Here is a 25,935-nt window from a genome sequence, read left to right on the forward strand (position 1 = left end):
TAGTATTATTATTAAAGATGGTGTATGTAGGAAAATACAAAAAGTAAAATAGCCAAGGCGAAGGGAGTTCTTTTTCAGTTTAAGAGTAGGAAGAGAAGTCTGCAAACTCATATTGGAAAAATTTTTGATGAATTTTTGAAAAATTCATAACAGTGGCCACGTGTGGCTCGGAAACATAGGAGCTTTGAAAGGTTAAGGCGACTCGTCAAATGTTTTACAAAGGAACTTTGTAAGGATTGTTTTAGGCAGTGCCGTATCCAAGATTTTTTTCGGTGTGCTGGGGGGTAAAAATGATATTTGTTACAAAAAAAACTTTTTTGTTACAAAAAAAGTTTTCACAAGTCGGAGAAACATTTTGGGGAGGGGGTCAAACCCTCGGCCTCCCCTTAGATACGGCCTTGGTTTCAGGTACTCGTTTGACTGAGTGTATATCAAGCAGTGAGCTAGACGTAAAATATGGTTCCATTTCATCTCATTTTCTAAGGCTATAATGAAAGAACGGTCAAGAATATCAGAATACAAAAGCTTGGGCTTTTTGGCCATCCGTCTGGGGCTGAACGAAAAATCAGGTCACCCCTGAAAGGGATAGGAAGAGATCATGAGAAAGAAAATAAAGAACGTAGGGGCATTAGCTTGATATCCATAGGAAGCAAGTTATTTAGCATGATGATACTTATTAGACCAAGAAATTATGTAGAAAACGTTTTAAGAGACAAAAAGTGTCGTTTTAGGAAGGGGAGAGGATGCGTCAACCAATTTTCGCTCTTAGATCAATAATTAAGAAATATCCGAACCATCAGATACCCTTACTCCTCAGTTTTATGGATCATGAACATGCAATTCATTCACCTGATATACCTGTTACAGTATAAAAATACCCTTACTACGGTTTTGGTGAAAAACTGGATTGTTGATTCAGTGCCATAAAGAAAGAGAACGGTCAAAAATGGAAAAGGCAAAATGAAAATACAGAAGAAACAAACAAAGCTAATATTTCAAGAAAATAACCACTTCTCTTCTTCGGCGCGAACAAAATAATATAATCAAGGAAAATGCCGAAGAAAAAAAGAAAAAACAAACGCAAAAAGTCAACAAAACAAATTAAAAACCAATGAAAAAACAGCCAAAAATTAAAAGATATATAAAATTCAATAAAATACAAAATTATAAGAATATCAGTGAGCATCGAAAAAAAATTGTTTCCTGCAACACAAGACTCGGGCTCACCTATCCCCCCCCCCCAAAAAAAAAATAACGCGATCCTCAGGCCGCAAGACGAAAGAGGATATACCAAAATTTTAACTTGGAAATACTCATGCTCGATAAAATTCCAATGAAAATTTGGCTTTCCCAATCAGTGCTTTTCATCCTTTCATTCCTGTAACTAGTGCAACCTTCGACCTTCTAAGGAGGGCATGTGAGATTTACTAAGATTAAAATATGATATTCACTAAGATTTAAGTTTCGGTGAAACAAATGAACAAATTCAATTAAAAGAGCTCAAGAATTAATGTTGAGAAGATTCAAATTAGGAATAAATATGTATGAGTGACGAGAAAACTGACAAAGTGGGAAGCTTCAGTTACTTAGTTTGCATTAATAGAAGAGAAGGTAGATGCCTGAAGGCATCTGGACTAATGAGTGGGTTGACTGAAGACACAAATGAGTCTTGACTTTTGAAGAACTAAGAGGTGTATAAATTCATGGAATAATCTAGATTATTTCCAGCATCCGATATCCTGTTTGCAGTTTTAATTTTGCCTCGAGTATTCACTTTGATTTTACTCATTTTAGAATTAATTTATTTATCTCTATCAGTACCTGTTATCTTTATGTTTGATTATCTATTTCAGTTTCTGCTCGTTTTGGGTTTCATTTATTCAACTTTCTAACATCAGGATATTGAAGACCACTTGCAACGAAAGCTGTTAGGTATGGTTTTGAAAGGTCGATATTTCAAAAAAACTGAAGAGGATGTGCAACATGTAAAATGCCTTTAAAACAGATCTAAGCTAAGAAAACGTACCCTTATTTTTTTCTTTTTTTTTTATTAAAAAAGAACCCATCAGACTAACGATGTTTCAAACATTAAGCTATAGGAAAAATTGGGTTTCACAGATTCTCCTTTTTAGCCAATCATTCGGGGCCAAACAGAAAGCAAATCGTCTCCAAATTAGGCGGGGGAGGTCATAAGGAAGGATATAAAGGAAATTAGAAAGGCGTTCTAATATATGTAACATATTATGTAATTTATTATATATGCAAAATATAAGGCGCTCCTGATAATGTAACAAGACGTCTCTTAATTAGATGGATTTTTGGCTAAATATGAAAGCAAAATTGAAAAGGATGTGCAACATGTTTATCAGAGGATTTACATAAAAATACTTTCAGGCCTCGCTTGAGCGACTATACCCCTGAATATAATAGACAAACAATTTGGTTGAATCCCAAAGTCTGCGTCTAAAACGAAAGACTGGTTAAGGCAGTAAGGTCATGATTCACGGATGAAGCATTATAGATTGCCGAAAACTGTCCTTGTTTGGTAACACAAACAAAACCAAACAAAAGGTCCAAACAAAACCAAAATGGCATCAATCCGGGGTTGAAATTGGGGTAGAATCAGAGCTATAATAAACAATTTAAAAGAATTGCATTTGTCTTTAAAGGAAGCAAAGAGTACACCTCTGAATAGAATCTCAATACGGGAGAAGCGAATGCAGAATTTAGGCGCGCATATTTCTACAATGGGGATGAAGGCAATTTTGCCAACTCAGGTCATCCATACCACCCACTCCGGCCCCCTACAACTCCCTCGACCTTATTGTTCTAAAATACATTTTTTCTGAGTTTGATAGGAGTGTTTGTCTCAGATAGCTTAGCGTTGTAGCGCGTTGCTACATGGTTAAGGTAATATCATACCTGTACTTCATAATTATTTTAATTACAGTTCATTAAATCATATTCAGTTACCACATGTTTGGAATGAATTATTATTTTTATTATATATTCTTCGAATATTTCATTTTCTATAAAAGATAAGATTAAAATTCGACAAAGTAAATAGGTGAATAGACCGACACCATTTTGCAGACATTTCAAAGTCATACCTTCCCCACTCCTCTCGCTCCTTTAAAGATAGGTTTATGTCGGGATGAGTTTATCTCAATTATATCCATTTAAGTAGGGTTTCTCAACTATGGTTCCCCCGAGCCCTGGATTTTCCCAGAAGGTCCCGTGAATTCTACAGGAGGGGAAGCTGTGATGAAACTAAGCAGATAATACATCGAGGGTCCTAGTAGACATGGATTTTATTCCAAAGATTCCTGTATGGACCAAAATTCTAGGGAACTGAGAAAAGTCCTTTAATGCCAACGAGACTTCTGTAGGAGGCAAAATAAAAAATCTTTTACTGTCAATTCTGAAAATGTATGTGGTGCTTACTTGATTAATATTTTTTCCAAGGATTTAGTCATAATGTGACAGCATTTATGTTCCAATTTTCCTTCTAAGACGAGACCTTCTCTGACTGAAGAATGACGACTCCGAACTTTCTGATCTTTATAATTCGGATGCTGGGGTACTGAAGTTGATCCTATGCAATTCTTTAGGTCTTCCAAAACCTATAAATACCATAGTTAACCAAGACGAAAATTAAACAATCGAACAAATAAGATTATGTTATAAAACGACAATATAAATTAAAATTGGGATGTAAAAAAAAGGGTGAGTCACTTGAAAGCTCATCCAGAATCAGGGTTTCTCATTTTACCCATCTATTTATTAAAATCGGAAGAGAAAAAATATAATAACTGTCCTATATCTCCGTGTTAAGTTAGCAACGAATTTCTGATATTTAATCACATTATCCTTCAAATGTATGTCAGAAAAGTTAGTATAATAACATCGCACTTTAAAACTGATCGGTTGTCTCGCTCTCTTATGTAAAATTCTAAAAAAATAAAAAGAAAGAAAAATTAAATTTCATCTGATTATTTCTTCAGGTCTGCAAGCAAAAAAAAAAACTTAACACAATTTAAAACACTTAAAGTAGAAGTCATGTTGTTTAAAGCGAACGCAAATAAATGAACTTCTCTATTCTTGAGGCATTGTGGATAAAAAAAAATATTATATTTCCTTTCTATTTGAGCATTAGCTCTTGAAGTATTAAGGGAAAAGAGCAAAATAGTTAAAGAGTAGGGGAAAAGCACTGGGCGTTTTAATAGCCCAGTTTTTTTTTTGTTTTTTTTGGATAGTCAATCTGCTGAGAATCATCTAATCTTACGTCATTCCGCCAGACCTTTTTTTTAAGAAAACGCCTTAACAGCAAAATTAAAGCTCCCAAATTTTCTTAAAGAATCAGTTTTGAAATGATCTTGGAAAAATTGATTATCCAAAAAACCGGTCCTGACGTGAATGTGAAATCTCTATAATAATGCAACCAATTCAGAACTACAATGCATTTTATGAAATTAAAATGTATTAAATAATTTTAGCGAATTATTCTAAGATCTACTAGAAGTGACAGTACCAAAGTATGCTGATGACACGTCGCTTGTTTGTCTTATAAGAACTGAGATGGGATTACTTGAATTGAGCAAGCGATTGTTATACACAGTTTCAACTTGGATGCCAAGACATATCTATTAACAAATGAACGAACGTCATTCTTATATAATCCTAATAAGGGGGGGGGGTACCAGAGTTAACAGTGGTCACAACAGAAATTTCTGTTTTCACTCCCAGAATAGAGCCAAGATCTTTCCACGCTGATTGGCTGTGGGAACGCCGGAGGTTGACGCCTAGTCTAAAGATGTGTGTTGAAATCCTTCTATGGGCAAGATACGACTCCACGCAACTGGTGTCTATATAGGCTGTGGTTTAAACTTGGATGCGTTTAAATATACTACAAGTTCACCTGGATAAGAGGAGTTTTATTATATTGTTAAGAACAACTCCATATTATCCAGGGATTTCTTGATTAAACATAGTTATGGTGAAAGTGAAAAGGAAGTCTTGTGTCAAGTATTTAGGTATTACACTGGATGAAACTTTGTCCTTTAGAAAACATGTTGATAACATGTCAACGATTTTATCACGTAACAACGGGGTGCTTAGGAAACTCAGCATATTTTTTCTCGTTTCACAGTTTAGAGTTCTTGTATTACTCTATAATACATATGTAAATTTTATATTGTTCTTCGGTATAGATAGATACGTTTCTGTCAAGTAGTGAATCCAAAGTGAGTCCAATCCAAAATAGTGCCATCCGTTTACCTGTAGTAAATCTTACAGTGATTCAGTAAGACTGGAATATGGAAGGCAAAAAGTTTTACCTGCTATATACTAGCTATTGGGGAGGCGCTTCGCGCCCCCCCAAACCCCCAGCGTGCGTAAGTCGTTACGCGCCATTGTAGTTGTGTCCCTGTGTCCCACCTGTGAATATAGATAGATATAGATATATATGTTTTTAATTACGTAAAACTTGCGAATATACAACATTCTTCGCTGTCCCATTGTTTGTACATATTAATAGATTGTCAGGTTTACCGACTCTTGAAGATGCAACATATAACTGTCCATTGGAAAAACAATCCGTATTCAGATCTATACCTCATTATTCTCATGATTGCCCTTGAGCTTTGTTGATGGTGATTGCTAATCAAACATTACCTGTGTCCCCATCGTCATCTATATATCCCCCTGTGCCCCCCGGTGTCCCCGTTGTAGTTGTGTCCCTGTGTCCCAGTCGTCCTTTATAGTCGACGAACATGACGTCAGTCGACACACAAACATGACGTCAGTCGACACACACGTCCCAGTCGTCATTTGTGTCCCGGTGTCCCAGTCTGTAATTTCTCTTTGAGTGTCCCGGTCGTCATTAATATTCCCTGTGTCCCCGTCTGTATATACATTCGTTTTTGAATTGGTATATGATGAAATAATTTTTTTGTTTTTTTCCTTTTTTTTTTGTTTTTTTTTGGTTTTTACCATTTTTAGCTTTTTTAGTTTTTTTCTTTTTTCTTTTTAGTTTTTTTTGTAGTTTTTACCTTTTTTAGTTTTTTTTATTTTTATTTTTATATATACATTCGTTTTTGAATTGGTATATGATGAAATAAATTTTTTGTTTTTGGTTTTTACCCTTTTTTCAGCTTTTTTAGTTTTTTTTCTTTTTTCTTTTTAGTTTTTTTTGTAGTTTTTACCTTTTTTAGTTTTTTTTTTAAAATACTAGTTGTTGGGGTGGCGCTTCACACCACCCCAACACCTAGTTGGTGGGGTCGCTTCGCGCACCCTTTCGCACCACCCCAACAGCTAGTATATATATACATGTGCGTGAATTTGTATTATCGGTATTTGTGGTATCATTAATTTGTGCTTATGACCAGTATTAATTTTTTTTTCTATTCCCGGTACCCCCTAGAAGGCTCGTGGGAAGGCTAAAAGATTTATCTGAACTACTTTGTTTTCCATATACTATATACATGTGTGTATTTAAGTTTTATTCTTATTAATAAATTTAACTTAACTAAGTAATTTAACTGATAGCTTAAGCATTAACACTGAGAAAATTATCTTAGCTCCAATAATCTAATGGATACCTTATTCGGGGTTCCAAATTGAAATTTGATATTCATAGTTACGGCACTTTGGAAGCGAGAACATATAACTATTCTTAAGGATAGACTTGACACATGAAAAGTAAATTGCACACGAAATTCTATATAGCAGGGAAGACGCCCCAAAACCAATAAGGATAAAAATTAAACAAGAGAACTAGCTAAAAATTGTAAAATAAAGAAAACTTATATTTTTTCTGGTATCCAATCACTCTAGCTTGGTGTACTTTGTCGGGCTACTTCTTTCTTCATTCAGAAATGACTGAATCTTGTCAAAAGGTCTTAACAGATTAATTAGCCGAATGAATACGGGCCTATTATGAATGTAAAAGCTCCATAATAATCCAATCAAAAGCAAAAACTTTAAGAAAATTACCTTAGTTCTTACAACGTAAGGGGTTCCGAATAGAAATCCAATTTTCATAACAATGTACGGCGGTTTGGAAGCAAGCCGAATAACGTAAAACCACTTGGGAGACCTCTCTTCTTCATCACTAGAAGTACAATTATTTCAGTATATTATTAATATTTTAAGCATATTATCAATCAGATAGCAATAGTTTGGGGCGTACGGGGTGGGGGCAGCTTCCAGACTTTCAAATTTACACTAGATATGGCTGAAAAGTAGACGGTTGAAAAGGCAGTTAAAAAAGGTAGATAGCTAATAAAGCTGGAAATCCACAGAAATGTCCAAATATCGGTTCCAATATCGATATCGTACCGCGACACGCGCAAATTTTGTTTTTACTGTAGCAACGAGAATTGCTCCTTAGCACGCAAAATTGGGTAATTTTAGTTCTTTAAGAACAAACCGTTGTAGCAGCCCTGTACTCATTACTACCTCGTGGTATATCAAATAAATTTGACAAAAAGGAAGCAGCCTAAGTGTTCAATAAGTTTGAAAGTTTCTAATCAATGAATATCTGGAAATTTTTTCAGACGGGTCAGTACACTTGTCCTAAATGACTAAATTATGCAGGGCTTTTCAAATCAGAATAATAAAGGATGCTTAAATAGACTATGAAAGTTGGCCTATGAACTCAGTAGCTCATTTATATGGGATGGGCTTAGGATTAGATTAAGGATTAAAAATTTTCATGGAACTGCAGAAAAGGGGAGCAATAGAATCAAAGAAATCATATATTATGACAGAAGCAGTAGGTAAACCTTACTTCAGGGGCTTCTCGCTGATTAGTAAGTATTATTAGCACAACAATAATAGTGTGTTAATATAATAGTGCTAAATAATAGTGTGCAATAATAGTGTGCTAAGTGAACAAAAGGCGTAAGTGTATGACATGTTAGTATATGACATAAGGAGACATGTTAAGAACACAATTCTTACTTCATAATATGCAAAATAATCCTAGTTAACATATTTTCCATGGGGAGAACCTTTATCTTCACTTCTTTCACTGTATTTCTAGTTTTCAATCACATTTTTCGATATTTATGTCTTTTCTCCAAGTGTTGAAAATCCTTGTTAAAATAAAAATCCAAGAGCCATCTAGCTAATCTAACCTGACTTATCAATATTTGTCTATTAATATCTTTTTAGCAGATGGCAGTGATTATGTTTAACTTTCATATATAGACTATTTTAAAACGGATCTATCTATCTCTACAATACTTTTTATTTCAAGAAAATATTGAAGAAAAAGAAGTAATTTCCCACATTTGCTAAACATAAATACTAATGAGTAATACTGAAATGAGTAGGAAATGAGTATGAAGTGCACAAAATATGAAGTACAAAGTAATGTGTTTAGAAGCCAAATTATAAAGTATTTTTTTGCATTTACAATGAGAGCAATCCTAGGTCAGGCTAAGTCCCCTAAGTGGGTCCATAGAAAGACTATTTTGTTGTTGACTAGGTATATAAAGAGTTGTAATCTGCATAAAATTCTCTTATTTTTTTTTAAAGTTATAATGTATTGACTTTTAAATTCATTGTATTGACCTTTTTATTTTGTATTTACGTTTCCTTTTATGGATGATTTACTGTATTAGCTTCTATTTTTACTGTATTGACCTTTTATTTATTTATTTTTTCTGGTATTTTAGCATTATTTACATCTGACTATGTTTCTTTTCACAGATATTTTAAGCAATAATAGCAAAATAGAGATGTGATATACATACTAGTGCCAGTGATTTAAGCAAGAACACTCTGTACAACTTCCTAGTACTCTCCCAAGATATCTTAAGTGTTGAAGTGGCCAGTGCCAAAATTTTTTTGTGTGTTTTTCAAAGTGACGTGGCTTCATAAGCCCAAATTTCAAAAGAGGATCGCGCGTATACGAGCGGTTGATTCGCTCAAACGTCAACTAAACAACAACGACATAAATAATATTATGTAGTTGAATTTGACTTGCACTGAATTCTGGCTACCCTAATAAAATTGCTGGTAATATTGCATCTTACTGCTCAATGTGCTTAAAGATGACTATTGTGATGTTTCTTTTCTTCTGGCTTCAAAAGTAAAAAAAAAGGCCATGATAGTAGTAGTGAAAGTGATTCTGATTTTACAAAACCATTGAAACCCTATCCTTTAACTCCACCAGCACCTGAAATACCTGAAATTGTTCCATCAACATCAAAAACCTTTATAGCCTTGGATGCTATATGTAATCCATGCAATAACACCAGATACTACCCCTATGAAAAACATGATATTGGTGATTATGTTGGAGGTAATGCTGTCCTTTCGTCAGGAGAAAAGAAGGATATTATATGCAAGACATGGGTTCCCCACGAAACCCATGATTTCAAAAATGATGCAATGCATCTGAAAAGAAAGTTCAACCATGAAGGATTGAACTTTGAACAAATCATGGATTGATGGAAAGTTCAACACCTTTACTCATGGCTGGTTTAATCACAAAAACTTAAAGAACCCTTGTGTAAATACTGTTTCCTATTTCCACCCCATTTTGTACAGTCAAAGGAATTTTAGGCTGTTTAATGGTAAGACCTTTTCTCAAATATAAAGATATGCATGAATATTGCCAAAACTGCATGAACTCCCAGTATCACAAAAGTGCAACAGCTCCAAGAAAGTGTTCCAATAGACAGACAGTTACAAAATTAGACAATCTTGTCTAAAAATTGTCAAATAGACAATTGCAGAAAATAGAGACCAATTATTAATAACCAATATTTCTGCAATTATTTTCTCTGGTACCCATTATTTACCCCTAAAGGATCCTCTTTGATCTACTCAACTTGAGAATATAGTCAGGTGACACAAAATTAAAAAATCACTTGATAAAGAGCAAAAATGCTTCATATATTTCATCTCGGATCCAGAACGAGTTGATTGCCATGTGTGGAGATGAAATAAGAGATAAAATTGTTCAAGAAGTAAAAATTGCGTCCTTTCATTCTGTGTTAGTAGACGAGACAGCAGATATAGCCGTTTAAGAACAACTGTCCATAGGCTTTCGATATCAATGAACTACAAAAGTCATTAAGGAAGAATTTGCAGGATTCGGTCTACTTGAGGTCCAAGACGCGAACCATGATAGGAAGACAAATTGAAATCTTCCTAAACAACAATAGATTGGATCCTGAAAAAGCCTGGGATTTGATGGACGCAGCACAATGGCGGGCAAGGAAGGTGGTGTTCAGGCTATTCTTAGAAAAAAATTTAAGAAAGCCCTATTTTTTTACAGTGCTAACCACAGACTCAGTCTATTAGTCAATGATTTAAATAAAATAGACGAAGTAGAAAATGTTTTTTCAATAACTAAGGACGTCGTAACTTTTTTTTTTCGAGAATCAACAACCCAAAAATATGTTGTACAGAACTTGAAAAAAAAGTGTGAAACAACGTGGACGGGAAAGTACAAATCTATCCATGGTTTTGACAAAATTTTGTTGAAATTGTAGGAAAAACTGTCTACTGAAGGCAACCAGTCGACAAGAAAATTGGCTTACCAGCTGCACGGAGCCAAAACAAAAAATGTCTTTATGATTACTGGGAAAATTATCGCAAAATACTCAGCAATTTTAAAGCATGTAGCTAATGCTCTACAGGCAAAAAATAATGACATGATAAACACAATTCGTCATATTTTAAGAATTATTTATGTTATTTCCAATGATCGTCAGAATGCAGACGACATAGTGGCTGAAATTTTGAAAGAATCTAATCAGTCTGCTAATGTTTTATCAATTGTCTTATCAGTCACTAGAAAAACGGGGAAACAGAGTCACAGACCAAACCAACCAGCAGACACTGAAGAATATTATTGGAAACGGTCTCTGTTAATCCCTTACTTAGACTCCCTCCTGACCTCGCTTAGGCTAGGTTTTCCAGAAGAGCACACTCAAACATTTTCTTTGTCATCATTAATGCCTCTTCAATACATGGATATGGAAATCAAAGAGTTTAAAACAAATGCCAGGATTTTGGTAGAATATTACATCCTTGATTATGTTGAGACTGAACTAGATCTGTGGTACAACCCCTTGGAAAAAGAAGACTGTGAACAATTCACAACTAATGATACTATATATCTTGGACGTGCTCGAAGAAACAGGCATGTTCTTTCCTAATGTTAAGAAAGGTCTACTCATTCTAATATCCATTCCACTGCTAATTTAGATATTACGGATATTAGAATGAATGGAGAAGATATTCGAAGATATCATGTAACAATGTCTTTAGCGTTGACACGATTCCCCAGAGCGCATGGACAAGGGTTGTAATTTATGCCCCGTGCATATAAAAATTTTATGGAATGGATATCGTAAAAACTTTGGATCAGATGGAGCTCATTTGATTGGAAGCAAATTTTAGTGCCATTTTTAAGAGTCAAATGTGGATGGAGGGCTTCCATTCCACCGCCAATAATTTAGAGAGGTCGTTTAGCACACTTCAAAGGGCAAAGACCTGGCTCAGAAGTACGATGATGGAGGAAAGATTGCCAGGTATTTACAATTAAATAGATCTTATCACAGAAGAACGATTTAGTTTTTAATCTAAATTGGGACCTGGGTAGTATCCTCCTTCAAGAGAGTCCTGGCAAAAGAATTTTTTTCAAGTGAAAAAAAAATGGTAAAATTCTAGTTAATTGACTTCTTCCTATCTCAGAAAGGGTTTAGGTTAGGAAAATGAAACTTTCAGAGATGGGTCTATAGGCTAAAGTATGTCCTGGGAAGGTATTATAAAGTACCCATCTCCACTCCTTCTCCTTCTAGAGAGCCCTAAAATTTGCCTACATGACAGGTCTATACCTATTGAAATTTTGACAAAACAACATTTTACCTTAATTTTCAGTTAATAGTTGCTTTTTCTCTGCCTTTAGTTCTGAAAATACAATTCCTGTTATTTGAGTAGAATTTTGAGCCAAATCAATGTTTCTTTTTCAAAATTTAGGAAATGTATTTGCATATCTTTCAAACCTTATAAAATGGAATTGAGCAAAGTTATGAAGCTGAAAACAATTTTGTTGTACTCCAATTAAGCAGAAGATCTATTTTGCAAGGTTTCACTTTTATAACACACAAATTTTTAAAGGTCATCAAAGGTCAGGGCCCTCTAGAGGGAGAAGCAGTGGAGGTAGTTGCTTCAAAATACTTTCCCGGGACACACTTTAGTCTCTAGATTCATCCCTGAAAGTTTCATTTTCCTAACCTAAACCCTTTCTGAAATAGAAAGAAGTCAATTAACTAGAATTTTACCAAAAAAATTACTGATAAGCGAGTATAAAAAGCTAAGAAAATAGCTTCCAAGTGCATAATGAATTTATTTTGCGAATGAGAAGAGTAATACAAGTCAAAATGAACGAGAATGAGAGAATCAAACAGAAATATTTATAACTAAAAAAAGGATTGTGTAAGAGAACCTATATTAAAAATTCAGCTTGAAACTTGAAAGACACGCACAAAAAACCAACCCAAAGAAGCACCACAAACGGGCAAAAAAATGGCAATAGAAAAAAGAGGAATCATTAAGTCAACTTAATTTGTTTCCAATCTGCTTGAAAAAAATAATCTTATGCTAAACGTTGGAAACTGTACATGTTTAGTATTTAATTACTCCGTGTATGAAAGGGGCTGTTCCCTTTTCAACGCCCCACTCTTTACGCTAAAGTTTGAATCTCTCTCAATTCTGCATTATTAAACAGTAAAAAACTTTAGCGTAAAGAGCGGGGTGTTGAAAAGGGAACAGCCGCTTTCATACACGGAGTAATTTCTGTTCGTTTTTAGTTTTGATGTCGCTCCTTACTTTCAGTTAAGAAAACTAGTTTTTTTTTTATTTAATTTCTGAACGTTTTTGAATTAAGGCATGTTTGATTTTGGCTCTCCGCACATAAATTATTAAAATGAAATTTACATATTAACTCTTTTTTGGCTAAATGGCTTTCTCTTAGTTTTGATCAGACGATTTTGAGAAAAAGGGGTGGGGCAGGAGGCCTAGTTGCCCTCCTATTTTTGGGTTACTTGAAAAGGCAACTAGAACTTTTAATTTTTAACGAACCTTTTTATCAGTAAAAAATATACGTAACTTAAGAATTAACTTGCGTAACGAACTTTTATATTCTTATATTTTTATTATGTATATGAGGGGATTTGTCCCCTCGTTAATACCTCACTCTTTACACTAAAGCTTAAATTTTGTCCCTACTCTTTAAGAATGACCCCTGACTCAGAAAGGCCGTAAAATAAATGGTTGAAATTACTAAAAATACTTTATCGTAAAGAGCGAGGTATTTAGGAGGAGATGAACCCCTCATATATGCAATAATCTCTGTTCGTTTTAAGTTTAGATGCTGCTCCTTACTTTCAATTGAAAAAACTTTTTCATATTTTATTTTATTGTTTTTTTTTATAATGATGCTAGAAAATCCTGCGCCCCCTTCATTGAATTCCTCTTCCCTCATGACATATTCCTTCAAGGAAAGATCCTCCCAAATAGTCTTCTGGCAAAAAATACGAAGTTCCACATTTTTGTAGATAGGATCTTGAAGCTTCTACAGTAGGGTTCTCTGATATGCTGAATGCGATGGTGTGATTTTCGTCAAGATTCTATGACTTTTAGGGTGTGTTTCTCCCTATTTTCCAAAATAAGGCAAATTTTCTCAGGCTCGTAACTTTTGATGACAAAAACTAAATTTGATGAAACTTATATATTTAAAATCAGCATTAAAATCTGATTCTTTTGATGTATCTTTTAGTATCAAAATCCCGTTTTTTAGAGTTTCGTTTACTATTGAGCCGGGTCGCTCCTTACTACAGTTCGTTACCACGAACTGTTTGATGGCAAACACCAAAGCTGTGATCTGAGTTGTAGTTCCTTTGCAGCAGGGTTGCCAACAGCGGTACAATTGTACCATTTTGGTATATTCCACCTCTAAAGGTGCATTCTGGTACAATCTCAAATTTTCTGGTATATTTTACAATAGATAGATAGATAGATAGATAGATATATTTATTCACACGAAAAGCCCAATTGGGCCATGGTGACATACACAAAAACAAGTGTAAAAAATACAGCAACAAACATAAACTGAAAAGACATTAAACTAATTATTTAAGAAAACATCACGATACCTCATACCTACCCGGACGAACTTTCCAATATTATTTATAGTTAAGTAACACCTACTTCTCAAAATTTCCGAATTCCAATCTCTCCCCCCAACCTCCTTACCAAATATTTCCAAGCGCAAATCCCTCAACTCCCCACAATCCCCTAAAAAACGTTGCAAAGACTCATCCATCTCTCCACACAAAGGGCAACTGTAAGGACCATCCCTCAATCTATTTCTCCCTAAATATTTCCTACGTTCTCTAAGAGGCATAAAATTTCCCCTTACATACATTACCCATTTCAAACCATCCGGAGCCAATCCCATTTTTAGATAAATTTCATCGCCCCAGTTCTCCTTGACCTCCGCATATATCCCAAGGGAAGGCGAGGTAGCCTTCTCAGCTTGTCAAACCTGAGCTTCCTGAGATTCTAGCCTACTAGCAAATAACCTAGATACAGTCCCTGCCATCTCTCCTATCCCCTTTCCCTCATTCCGGCAATTACCTAGCCCTACACGGTCTAATATATTCTTCACCTGATTTGGCCACGAATCCTTCCTCCTATCTTGAAGCATCATTAAAAATGCTTGTTTAACTAGCCTATTATCTTCTATCGATGATACCCTTTCCCAATATTTAACCATACTAATTAACCTACTCTGTCTCATACACTTTATTCCTATATTCCCTCTGAGTACTAACCCATTAAACTTATTATCAAGGTCTAACATACGCTTAAAAAACCTCGACTGCATTCTCTCTAAATTCAACCCCTTAATAAACCCCCAAAGCTCCGCCCCGTAATGCAAAGCCGATCTAACCCTAGCATTAAAAACATACTTTAGCAGTCCTACATCCCTAATTTCCTTGATACTACTTTTACTTAACAATCCTAGTAGTCTATTTCCCTTACCTTCTACTATCTTGAGATGTTTCTTCCATTTTCCATCTGACGAAAACCTACAACCTAAGTACTGAAATTCATCTACGTAGTCTAGTGTCCTACCTTCATACGTAAACTGACACTGCGAATCTATCTGTTCTCCACTTTTCCTAAAGACCATTACCACCGACTACTTTATGTTTAACACTAGTTTCTTATTCCTAAAATAAGAAGATGCTAGATTTAGAAGTTGTTGTAAATGTTCTTTACTTTCCTCTAATAATACTATGTCATCCGCAATAAGTAATGCCATAACGCTTGCACTTGAAAGCTTAATTTTAGGGCGCCTCTGTCTATCAAATATTCTTCAAAATCATTAACATACAATGAAAATAGCCTTGGGGAAATTGTTCATCCCTGCTTAACACCAAGTCTACTCCTAATGACCCTAGAGAAATCCTTGCCTACTCGTACTACAATCTTAACTATATTATACATAGATGCTATAATCTTAACAAATACGCTTGGTAGCCCTAGTGTTAACAATGACTCTATCATTAAACTTCTATCCACTCCATCAAACGCCCCTTTTAAATCCAAAAATACAACAAATAGCCTGCCCTCTTTTCTCCTAACCTGTTTCCTAATCATCCCCAATAAAATAAAAATCTGATCTATAGGACTATAGCCTTTTCTGAACCCTGCCTGCAAATCTGATAAAATTCTATTTTGGTCTATCCAATTATCTATCCTACAACATAATATCTTAGCAAAAACCTTACTAAGCACATTACTTAGGCTTATACCTCTATAATTCCCATGGTCTAATCTATCCCCCTTTTTAAATAACGGCTCTAGAACAGACGTAGCCCAAGACAAGGGCCATTCTGCACTGTTCAATATACCGGAAAACACCCCTGCTATAACAGGCAGCAGCCACACCCGTCCCCACTTCCAAAGTGCGGTTGGTATTCCATCTATACCTGGAGCAGACCCACCTCTCATTCCTTTCATTGTCTCCCAAACTTCACTTACTTGGATGGGAGCAACCAAATCATAATCACATTCTTGCATTGGCCTATCAACTACTTCACGTAAAGCAGATACCAGATCTACACTTAAACTAGTTCCTCCTTGGTCCCTAATCACTTCGTTTTCTCTCTCCTCTAAAAATGTAGGCCAAGAATCTACTGCTGGAATACCATGACAAACCTCTGTTCCTCCAATAGAATTTTTAACTATACGCCAAAAGGTCCTAATATCTCCTTCTCTATAATCTTTTTTCAGTTGCTCTCCTGTCCTAATTTCATGCTCTTTTTTCTTAATCTTCAACATTTCCTTATACTTATTCCGAATCAACTTATAATCCATATAAAATCTAGTATTTTCCCTACTACCTATGCTATCCCTCGCTTTCCGTAGTGCCTCTAAAACTTCCTGGCGTTTTCTTTTACAATCTTCATCAAAAAATCCATTCTTAATATTATTCTTAACTCTAAAAATTAACTTTGAACCTACCTTATATACAACATCATTTACTAATGCTAACGGCTCCTCTATTTTTCCATCACCTAGTAAAACCAAACGTTTCTCTAATTCCTGCTGAACTTCTTCACTCGTCATCATACTCTGAAATTTTTCTCATTCTCTCCTGTTACTTTCAGTGCCTTTCTAATCCCTAAATCCTCAGTTTCTCTGCGTTTTTTCTTCCTATCACTATTAGTCGCTAGTTTCTTAGAACTAACCAACTCAAAAGTAGCCCTAGCAGGCAAGTGATCTGAACCTACCAGTGCCATCACCTCGAAATCCGCACATATATGCCAAAGAGGACTATCCACCAAAATATAATCAATTACACTTGGAGAAGTCCCAGAAAAACAAGTGAAATTTCCCACATCTCCATCCTTTCCAACTCTTCCATTCAAAATAACAAAATTTTCCTTACCACAAAAATCCAAAATTTTACGACCCCAATTATTCTTTCGTCTACTGTGGTCCTTACTTACCCTCGGAGGGAGATGGATATCTAAATCATCCCAAACCTCCCAAGCAGCTTCATCCGTACAGGCATGAGGTGACATCAAAACTTCTGGAGTAACCCCAACATAACCATTAAAGTCCCCCATAAGACAAAACAGGTCAGAAGGAAACTGAACAGGAAATTTACGTTTTTCATCCTCTAATATACACCACGTATCCTCCTCGTTGTACGAGCTCGACTCTGGAGGGATATAAATTGCACAAAAAAATAATAAACCGTCCATCGGCTTTGACTCTCAACCATATCAAATTACAAGAAACACTCTTCAGCCGTTGGACTTAATGCTGAGAGAAAAAATTTTCAGATACAAAAATTGCGACTCCGCCATAAGTTCGTCCATTCTTAGATTTTTTTTACGATGGACACCGAGATACCGAAACCTTTCAAACTGAATCTCTTTTTCCAACCAAGTATCAGATAATGCTACCATATCAAACATACACTGCGATACCAATCTATCTATATATATATATATAAATAAGTTGTCTGTGTGTGTGTGTGTGTGTCTGTCGAGTGACGTCATGTTTGTGTGTCGACTTACGTCATGTTTTCGACTGACGAAATTACAGACCGGGACATCGGGACACAAATGACGACCGGGACACCGGCACATAGGGAATATAAATGACGACCGGGACACTCAAAGAGAAAGCGACCGGGACACAAGGAATGTTCGATTAGCAATCACCATCAACAAAGCACAGGGACACAAATGACGACCGGGACACAGGGACACAAGGAATATAAATGACGCCCGGGACACTCAAAGAGAAATCACAGACTGGGACACCAGGACACAAATGACGACCGAGACACAGGGAATATAAATGACGACCGGGACACAGGGACACAACTACAACGGGGACGCCGGGGAACACAGGGGGATAAATGACGACAGCGACACAGGGAATGGTCGATTAGCAATCACCATCAACAAAGCTCAAGGGCAATCATTAGAATCATGAGATATAGATCTGAATACGGATTGTTTTCCCATGGACCATTATATGTTGCATGTTCAAGAGTCGGTAAACCTGACAATCTATTTATATGCACAGACAATGGGACAGCAAAGAATGTTGTATATTTGCAAGTTTTACGTAGTTAAAAACATATGTATATATATCTATCTATATTCACAGGTGGGACATAGGGACACAACTACAATGGCGCGTAACGACTTACGCGCGCGGGGGGGCTTGGGGGGCGCGAAGCGCCCCCACCAACTAGGTGTTGGGGTGGCGCGAAGCGCCACCCCAACAGCTAGTATACTATTAATTTTCATTTCACTCCATCCTTGAATGTTCCAATGCACTATATTTATTCTTTCATGTACAACATCATGGCCCTGGTCTCCCTGTTCTTTCGGCCGATTACTTTGATCTTGGAAAGATAGCTTACGAGGTGCAGTCTGTCTTTCATTTATTGTGGCCCTACCTCTACGAAAGGGTGGCTGTGTTGTAACTCGCACACTATCATTCGGGCTAATAATTTCAGAATTTCCTCTCTTTGGAGCGCCCCTTTCGACTTGTGGCGCAGCAACAGACAAGGGTGTTTTATGCACTTCGATTTCATTTTGCGATTTTACAGGATCACTAAATGCGCTACTGAATGATTTCATAGATGTGACGCTTGAATTTTATAACTGCGAATCTGCTCTCGGTCTTCCACCATCTTTCAACGTTATATTTGAACCTCCAACAGCCGATACCTGGTACGTACTAGCAACTCCCCTTCTATATTCACCACCAGGTACTGTGCACTCCTCTATTGCATCAGTTTCGAAATTGTATATATAACCCTTGTTCTCTACAAACAATTTCGTACCACGCAACTTCGCCTCTTTACCCGCTGATTTCGCTGCCTCGAGGGTAAATTTCATTTTCTTTCTCGCAAGTAATTCTCATGTTGTGTAGTCAGGCGTAATCCAAATTTTTGCGTGTCTAAAATGTTGACCTGATGTCAGAACAAGATCGCGGCAAAAAGCGCTCGTAAATTTAACCAAAACGGGGCGGGGGTTTTGATTGGACTTAATACGGAAAACGTCTTTTATGTCGCTAAGATGTATCGAGGCATTCGGTATAAACTGGTTAAAAGTAGCAACTACATCTTCAAGTAATGTCTGTGCTCGTCTTGACGGATCAAAGTTATACAAAATTACATTTGTTCGTTCTGAATCAGCCTCCATATTACTCATTTTAAGTCGCATATTCTCCAGTTCAGTTTTCAGAGAATTCACTTCTCGCTGCGTATTTATATTTTCTGCCGTAACTTCAGCGATCGCTCCCTCCAACTTAATTGATAACTGGGCCAGCCCCCCCATTTATTCCCGCTATTTCTGATGAAATTGGGTCTATTTTTGCTAACTGATCATTCATTAGGGTGAGCATTGCCATTATTCGAGATTCTGCATCATTAGAGATATGGCTATCCCCTGAATTCTGGCCTTGTGTAAACATTCCTTGGAATGAAATGAACAAATTCAAAGCTCTACTTTTCACAGGTCTTACCAATACGGATACAATTTTGAGCCACTATAATCCTTATTATTGTCAAACTGGCATACCGCTCTTTGATTTTATATGAAATTGTCTTATTTTAATAATGCCGAAAGTTCAATTTATGCAGCGGACAAAAACTTCAGTCAATTCAAGTTATTCAGTGACGTCAGATATTCCACTTGGTTACAGATACTGAATGAATATTTTTAATCTATACTAGCTGTTGGGGTGGCGCTTCGCGCCACCCCAAAACCTAGTTGGTGGGGGCGCTTCGCGCCCCCCCCAAGCCCCCCCGCGCGCGTAAGTCGTTACGCGCCATATTAGTTACGCGCCATTGTAGTTGTGTCCCTATGTCCCACCTGTGAATATAGATATATATATATATATATATACTAGCTGTTGGGGTGGCGCTTCGTGCCACCCCAACACCTAGTTGGTGGGGCGCTTCGCGCCCCCCCAAGCCCCCCCGCGCGCGTAAGTCGTTACGCGCCATATCAGTTACGCGCCATTGTAGTTGTGTCCCTGTGTCCCACCTGTGAATAGAGATAGATATAAATATATGTTTTTAACTACGTAAAACATGCGAATATACAACATTCTTCGCTGTCCCATTGTCTGTGCATATAAATAGATTGTCAGGTTTACTGACTCTTGAACATGCAACATATAATTGTCCATGGGAAAAACAATCCGTATTCAGATCTATACCTCATTATTCTAATGATGTGTCCCTGTGTCCCGGTCGTCATTTATATTCCCTGTGTCCCGGTCGTCATTTGTGTCCCGGTGTCCCAGTTTGTAATTTCTCTTTGAGTGTCCCGGTCGTCATTTATATTCCCTGTGTCCCGGTGTCCCGGTCGTCATTTGTGTCCCGGTCTGTAATTTCTATTCGAACAATCCCTGTGTCCCGGTCGTCATTTATATATCCCGCCTGTGCCCCCGGCGTCCCCGTTGTAGTTGTGTCCCTGTGTCCCGGTCTTCATTTATATTCCCTGTGTCCCGGTCGTGATTTGTGTCCGGGTGTCCCAGTCTGTAATTTCTCTTTGAGGTTCCCGGTCGTCACTTATATTCCCTCTGTCTCGGTCGTCATTTGTGTCCCGGTCTGTAATTGACGACAACTAATTTCATGACGTCAGTCAACACAGAAACATGACGTCACCTGATCCACAGACAGACAGACAACTTATTTTTATATATATAGATATACTAGCTGTTGGGGTGGCACTTCGCGCCACCCCAACACCTAGTTGGTGGGGCGCTTCGCGCCCCCCCAAGCCCCCCCGCGCGCGTAAGTCGTTACGCGCCATATTAGTTACGCGCCATTGTAGTTGTGTCCCTGTGTCCCACCTGTGAATAGAGATAGATATAAATATATGTTTTTAACTACGTAAAACATGCGAATATACAACATTCTTCGCTGTCCCATTGTCTGTGCATATAAATAGATTGTCAGGTTTACTGACTCTTGAACATGCAACATATAATTGTCCATGGGAAAAACAATCCGTATTCAGATCTATACCTCATTATTCTAATGATGTGTCCCTGTGTCCCGGTCGTCATTTATATTCCCTGTGTCCCGGTCGTCATTTGTGTCCCGGTGTCCCAGTTTGTAATTTCTCTTTGAGTGTCCCGGTCGTCATTTATATTCCCTGTGTCCCGGTGTCCCGGTCGTCATTTGTGTCCCGGTGTCCCGGTCTGTAATTTCTATTCGAACAATCCCTGTGTCCCGGTCGTCATTTATATATCCCGCCTGTGCCCCCGGCGTCCCCGTTGTAGTTGTGTCCCTGTGTCCCGGTCGTCATTTATATTCCCTGTGTCCCGGTCGTGATTTGTGTCCGGGTGTCCCAGTCTGTAATTTCTCTTTGAGGTTCCCGGTCGTCACTTATATTCCCTCTGTCTCGGTCGTCATTTGTGTCCCGGTCTGTAATTTCTCTTTGAGTGTTTTTTCTTTTTAGTTTTTTTTTAGTTTTTTACCTTTATTCTTTTTTCAGTTTCCTTTTTCTTCTTTATTTTTCAGCGTCACTATGAAGTACATATCGACGAACCTTTGTTTTTTTAACTTAAATCTGGTAGGCATTGATGACCTTATCCAAGTCAAAATCCCAAACCCAATCATCATCGCTATCATTTTCAGTTTTGATATGTTTTGACTCTCGCTGTCCAGGTGGATTTTCATCTAACTGCGCGGTTTTGCGTTCAAATACCGTTAATGACGTCACCGTCAAAGCAAAAATGACGACAACTAATTTCATGACATCAGTCAACACAGAAACATGACGTCACCTGATCCACAGACAGACAGACAGACAACTTATTTATATATATATATATATATATATATATATATATATATATATATATATATATATATATATATATATATATATATATATATATATAGATATATATATATATATATATATATATATATATATATATATATATATATATATATATATATATATATATATATATATATATATATATATATATATATATATATATATATATGTTTTTAACTACGTAAAACTTGCGAATATACAACATTCTTTGCTGTCCCATCGTCTGTGCATATAAATAGATTGTCAGGTTTACCGACTCTTGAACATGCAACGCATAATGGTCCATGGGAAAACAATCCGTATTCAGATCTATAACTCATGATTCTATTGATTGCCCTTGAGCTTTGTTGATGGTCATTGCTAATCGACCATTTCCTTTGTTGCCGTCGTCATTTATATATCCCCTGTGCCCCCCGGCGTCCCCGTTGTAGTTGTGTCCCTGTGTCCGGGTCGTCATTTATATTCCCTGTGTCCCCGTCGTCATTTGTGTCCCGGTGTCCCAGTCTGTGATTTCTATTTGAGTGTCCCGGGCGTCATTTATATTCGTCAGGATATTGTAGGGCATCGTAGCATCGATGAGTTTAAGCAATTCTTGTCAACTGATTGTTTCGCCTATAAAGAATATTATCTCGAGGTAAGAACTGATCACCGACCGCAACGATTGCCACTTTGTTGATAGTTGCGTATCAGGAGGCATCAATCCGATTGCTGTTTTTAAGCAGAAGCACTAAATTATTATTTTTGTGGAAAAGATGATATATATAAATATATATATATATTTTCTTTTTAGTTTTTTTGTAGTTTTTACCTTTTTTAGTTTTTTTCTTCTTTTGTATTAATGCTAAAGCCAAGGTTCAAACCTGGAGCCTCTCGGACCTAGAACCTGAAACATAACGCTTTACCAACTCAGCTACTTCGGCGTGAATACATTCGTTTTGAGCAGCTTCCTCGGGTGTTGCCATTGTTGTCCTGGTCGTCATTTATATTGCCTGTGTCCCGGTCGTCATTTGTGTCCCGGTATCCCAGTCTGTAATTTCTCCTTGAGTGTCCCGGTCGTTATTTATATTCCCTCTGTCCCGGTCGTCATTTGTGTCCCGGTCTGTAATTTCTCTTTGAGTGTTTTTTCTTTTTAGTATTTTTTAGTTTTTTACATTTTTTCTTTTTTCAGTTTTCTTTTTCTTCTTTATTTTTCAGCTTCACTATGAAATACATATCGCCGAACCTTTGTTTTTTTTTACTAAAATCTGGTAGGCATTGATGACCTTATCCAAGTCAAGATCCCAAACCCAATCATCATCGCTATCATTTTCAGTTTTGATATGTTTTGACTCTCGCTGTCCAGGTGGATTTTCATCTAACTGCGCGGTTTTGCGTTCTTTAGCCTCAAGCCTGTTTCCTTGCTGTTCTTTTGATTCCTCGGCACGCTTTCTTTTCTGACTTTCTCTATCAGCAGCAAGTTTTTTTGCATAGACTCTTTGAGCATCTTCATCGGCTTTTGCCATTGTAAGTTCATCAGTCATTTTAAACTTAAACATTAATAGATTTCTACGTGAACATATATGTCTTAAATATCTTTAATGACGTCACCGTCATAGCAAAAATGACGACAACTAACTTCATGACGCCAGTCGACACAGAAACATGACGTCACCTGATCCACAGACAGACAACTTATTTTTATATATATAGATAGATATAATTCTAAAATTGTCAGGTAATTTTCTATTTTGAAATAAAAACTAAAAATTATTGCTCAGACAACATAAATATTTTTGATATTTACATAATAGCTTTAGCGGTTCTGGACTGAAAACTAAATATGCTAATCAAATTGGGAATTGCAATCTTTTAGGTTGAAAAGGCAGATCCATTGGAATCATGAGAATGCGTGGAATAAGAAAAGCCTCACCCTCAAAAGGCCCTGTCAAGATTGTTGCCTCTATTACGTTATAACAGACATAACACGTCATTTGTGTCCCGGTGTCCCGGTCTGTAGTTTCGTTAGTCAACAAACATGACGTCAGACGACAAACAACTTCATGACGACATACAGCTCAATCCTTATAATGACGTCAGTCGACAAACATGACGTCAGTCGACACACAAACATGACGTCAGTCGACAGACAGACAAACAACTTATCTATATATATAAAAATAAGTTGTCTGTCTGTGGATGTGTGGATGTGTCAGGTGACGTCACCTGAAAAAACTGGATCAGGTGACGTCAAAACTGAAAAAACTAAAAAAAGGCAAAAACTACAAAAAAAAACTAAAAACTAATAAAAAAAATAAAAAAGCTAAAAAACTAAAAAAACTATAAAGGTAAAAACCAATAAAAAACTAAAAAAAAACTGAAAAAACTAAAAAAAGGCAAAAACTACAAAAAAAACTAAAAACTAATAAAAAAAGTAAAAAAGCTAAAAAACTAAAAAAACTAAAAAAAACTAAAAAAAGGTAAAAAACTAAAAAAAATAAAAAATAAAAAAAAACTAAAAAAAAGGAAAAAACTGAAAAATAAGCTAAAATAAAGGTAAAAACCAATAAAAAACTAAAAAGAAAAAAAGGAAAAAACTAATAAATGAAAAAAGGTAAAAAACTAAAAAAACTAAAAACTAAAAAAAACTAAAAAAAAGGAAAAAACTGAAAAATAAGCTAAAATAAAGGTAAAAACCAATAAAAAACTAAAAAAAAACTGAAAAAAACTAAAAAAAGGCAAAAACTACAAAAAAACTAAAAACTAATAAAAAAAGGAAAAAACTGAAAAATAAGCTAACATAAAGGTAAAAACCAATAAAAAACTAAAAAGAAAAAAAGGAAAAAACTAAAAAAAATTTTCATCTAAAAAACTAAAAAAAACTAAAAAAGGTAAAAACTAAAAGAACTAAAAAAGAAAAAAATAAATGACGACACTCAAAGAGAAAGCGACCAGGACAAAAGGAATGTTCGATTAGCAATCAACAAAGCACCGGGACATAGGGAGTATAAATGACGACCAGGACATAAGTAAAAAAAAAAATTAACAAAACTAAAAAGAAGGTAAAAACTACAAAAAAACTAAAAAGAAAAAAAAACTAAAAACTAATAAAAAAACTAAAAAATCTAAAAATCTAAATAAACTAAAAAAGAAAAAAAAAGGAAAAAAATAAAGGAGAAAAACAAAACTAAAAAACGAATGTATATACAGACCGGTACACCGGGATACAAATGACGACCGGGACAGAGGGAATATAAATGACGACCGGGACACAGGGACACAACTACAACGGGGACACCGGGGGAAACAGGGGGATATAAATGACGACCGGGACAAAAAAACTAAAAAGAAAAAAAAACTAAAAACTAATAAAAAAACTAAAAAATCTAAAAATCTAAATAAGCTAAAAAAGAAAAAAAAAGGAAAAAAATAAAGGAGAAAAACAAAACTAAAAAACGAATGTATATACAGACCGGGACACCGGGATACAAATGACGACCGGGACACAGGGAATATAAATGACGACCGGGACACAGGGACACAACTACAACGGGGACACCGGAGGAAACAGGGGGATGTAAATGACGACCGGGACACCGGGACAGGGAATGGTCGATTAGCAATCACCATCAACAAAGCTCAAGGGCAATCATTAGAATCATGAGGTATAGATCTGAATACAGATTGTTTTCCCATGGACCATTATATGTTGCATGTTCAAGAGTCGGTAAACCTGACAATCTATTTATATGCAAAGACAATGGGACAGCAAAGAATGTTGTATATTCGCAAGTTTTACGTAGTTAAAACCATATATATATATATCTATCTATATTCACAGGTGGGACATAGGGACACAACTACAATGGCGCGTAACTATTATGGCGCGTAACGACTTACGCGCGCGGGGGGGCTTGGGGGGGGCGCGAAGCGCCCCCACCAACTAGGTGTTGGGGTGGCGCGAAGCGCCACCCCAACAGCTAGTTTTTATATATATATAGATAGATAGATAAGTTGTCTGTGTGTTTATGTG

At 36.3% G+C, this 25,935-nt stretch overlaps 1 protein-coding gene across 4 annotated transcripts in view; it reads right to left on the reverse strand.

The window, feature by feature from the left end:
* LOC136038230 (KICSTOR complex protein SZT2-like) overlaps positions 1–25,935 on the reverse strand; it is a 330,409-nt gene that overhangs the window by 236,928 nt on the left and 67,546 nt on the right. For all 4 annotated transcript variants that reach the window (XM_065721331.1, XM_065721332.1, XM_065721333.1 and 1 more), the window contains 2 exons: positions 6,994–7,111; positions 3,445–3,623 (listed from right to left, as the gene is read on the reverse strand). In XM_065721331.1, the coding sequence (XP_065577403.1) occupies positions 3,445–3,623; positions 6,994–7,111 (297 nt within the window). The remainder of the gene's footprint in view (positions 1–3,444; positions 3,624–6,993; positions 7,112–25,935) is intronic.

Source organism: Artemia franciscana, chromosome 17 (assembly GCF_032884065.1).
Source record: "Artemia franciscana chromosome 17, ASM3288406v1, whole genome shotgun sequence".
Taxonomy (NCBI): domain Eukaryota; kingdom Metazoa; phylum Arthropoda; class Branchiopoda; order Anostraca; family Artemiidae; genus Artemia; species Artemia franciscana.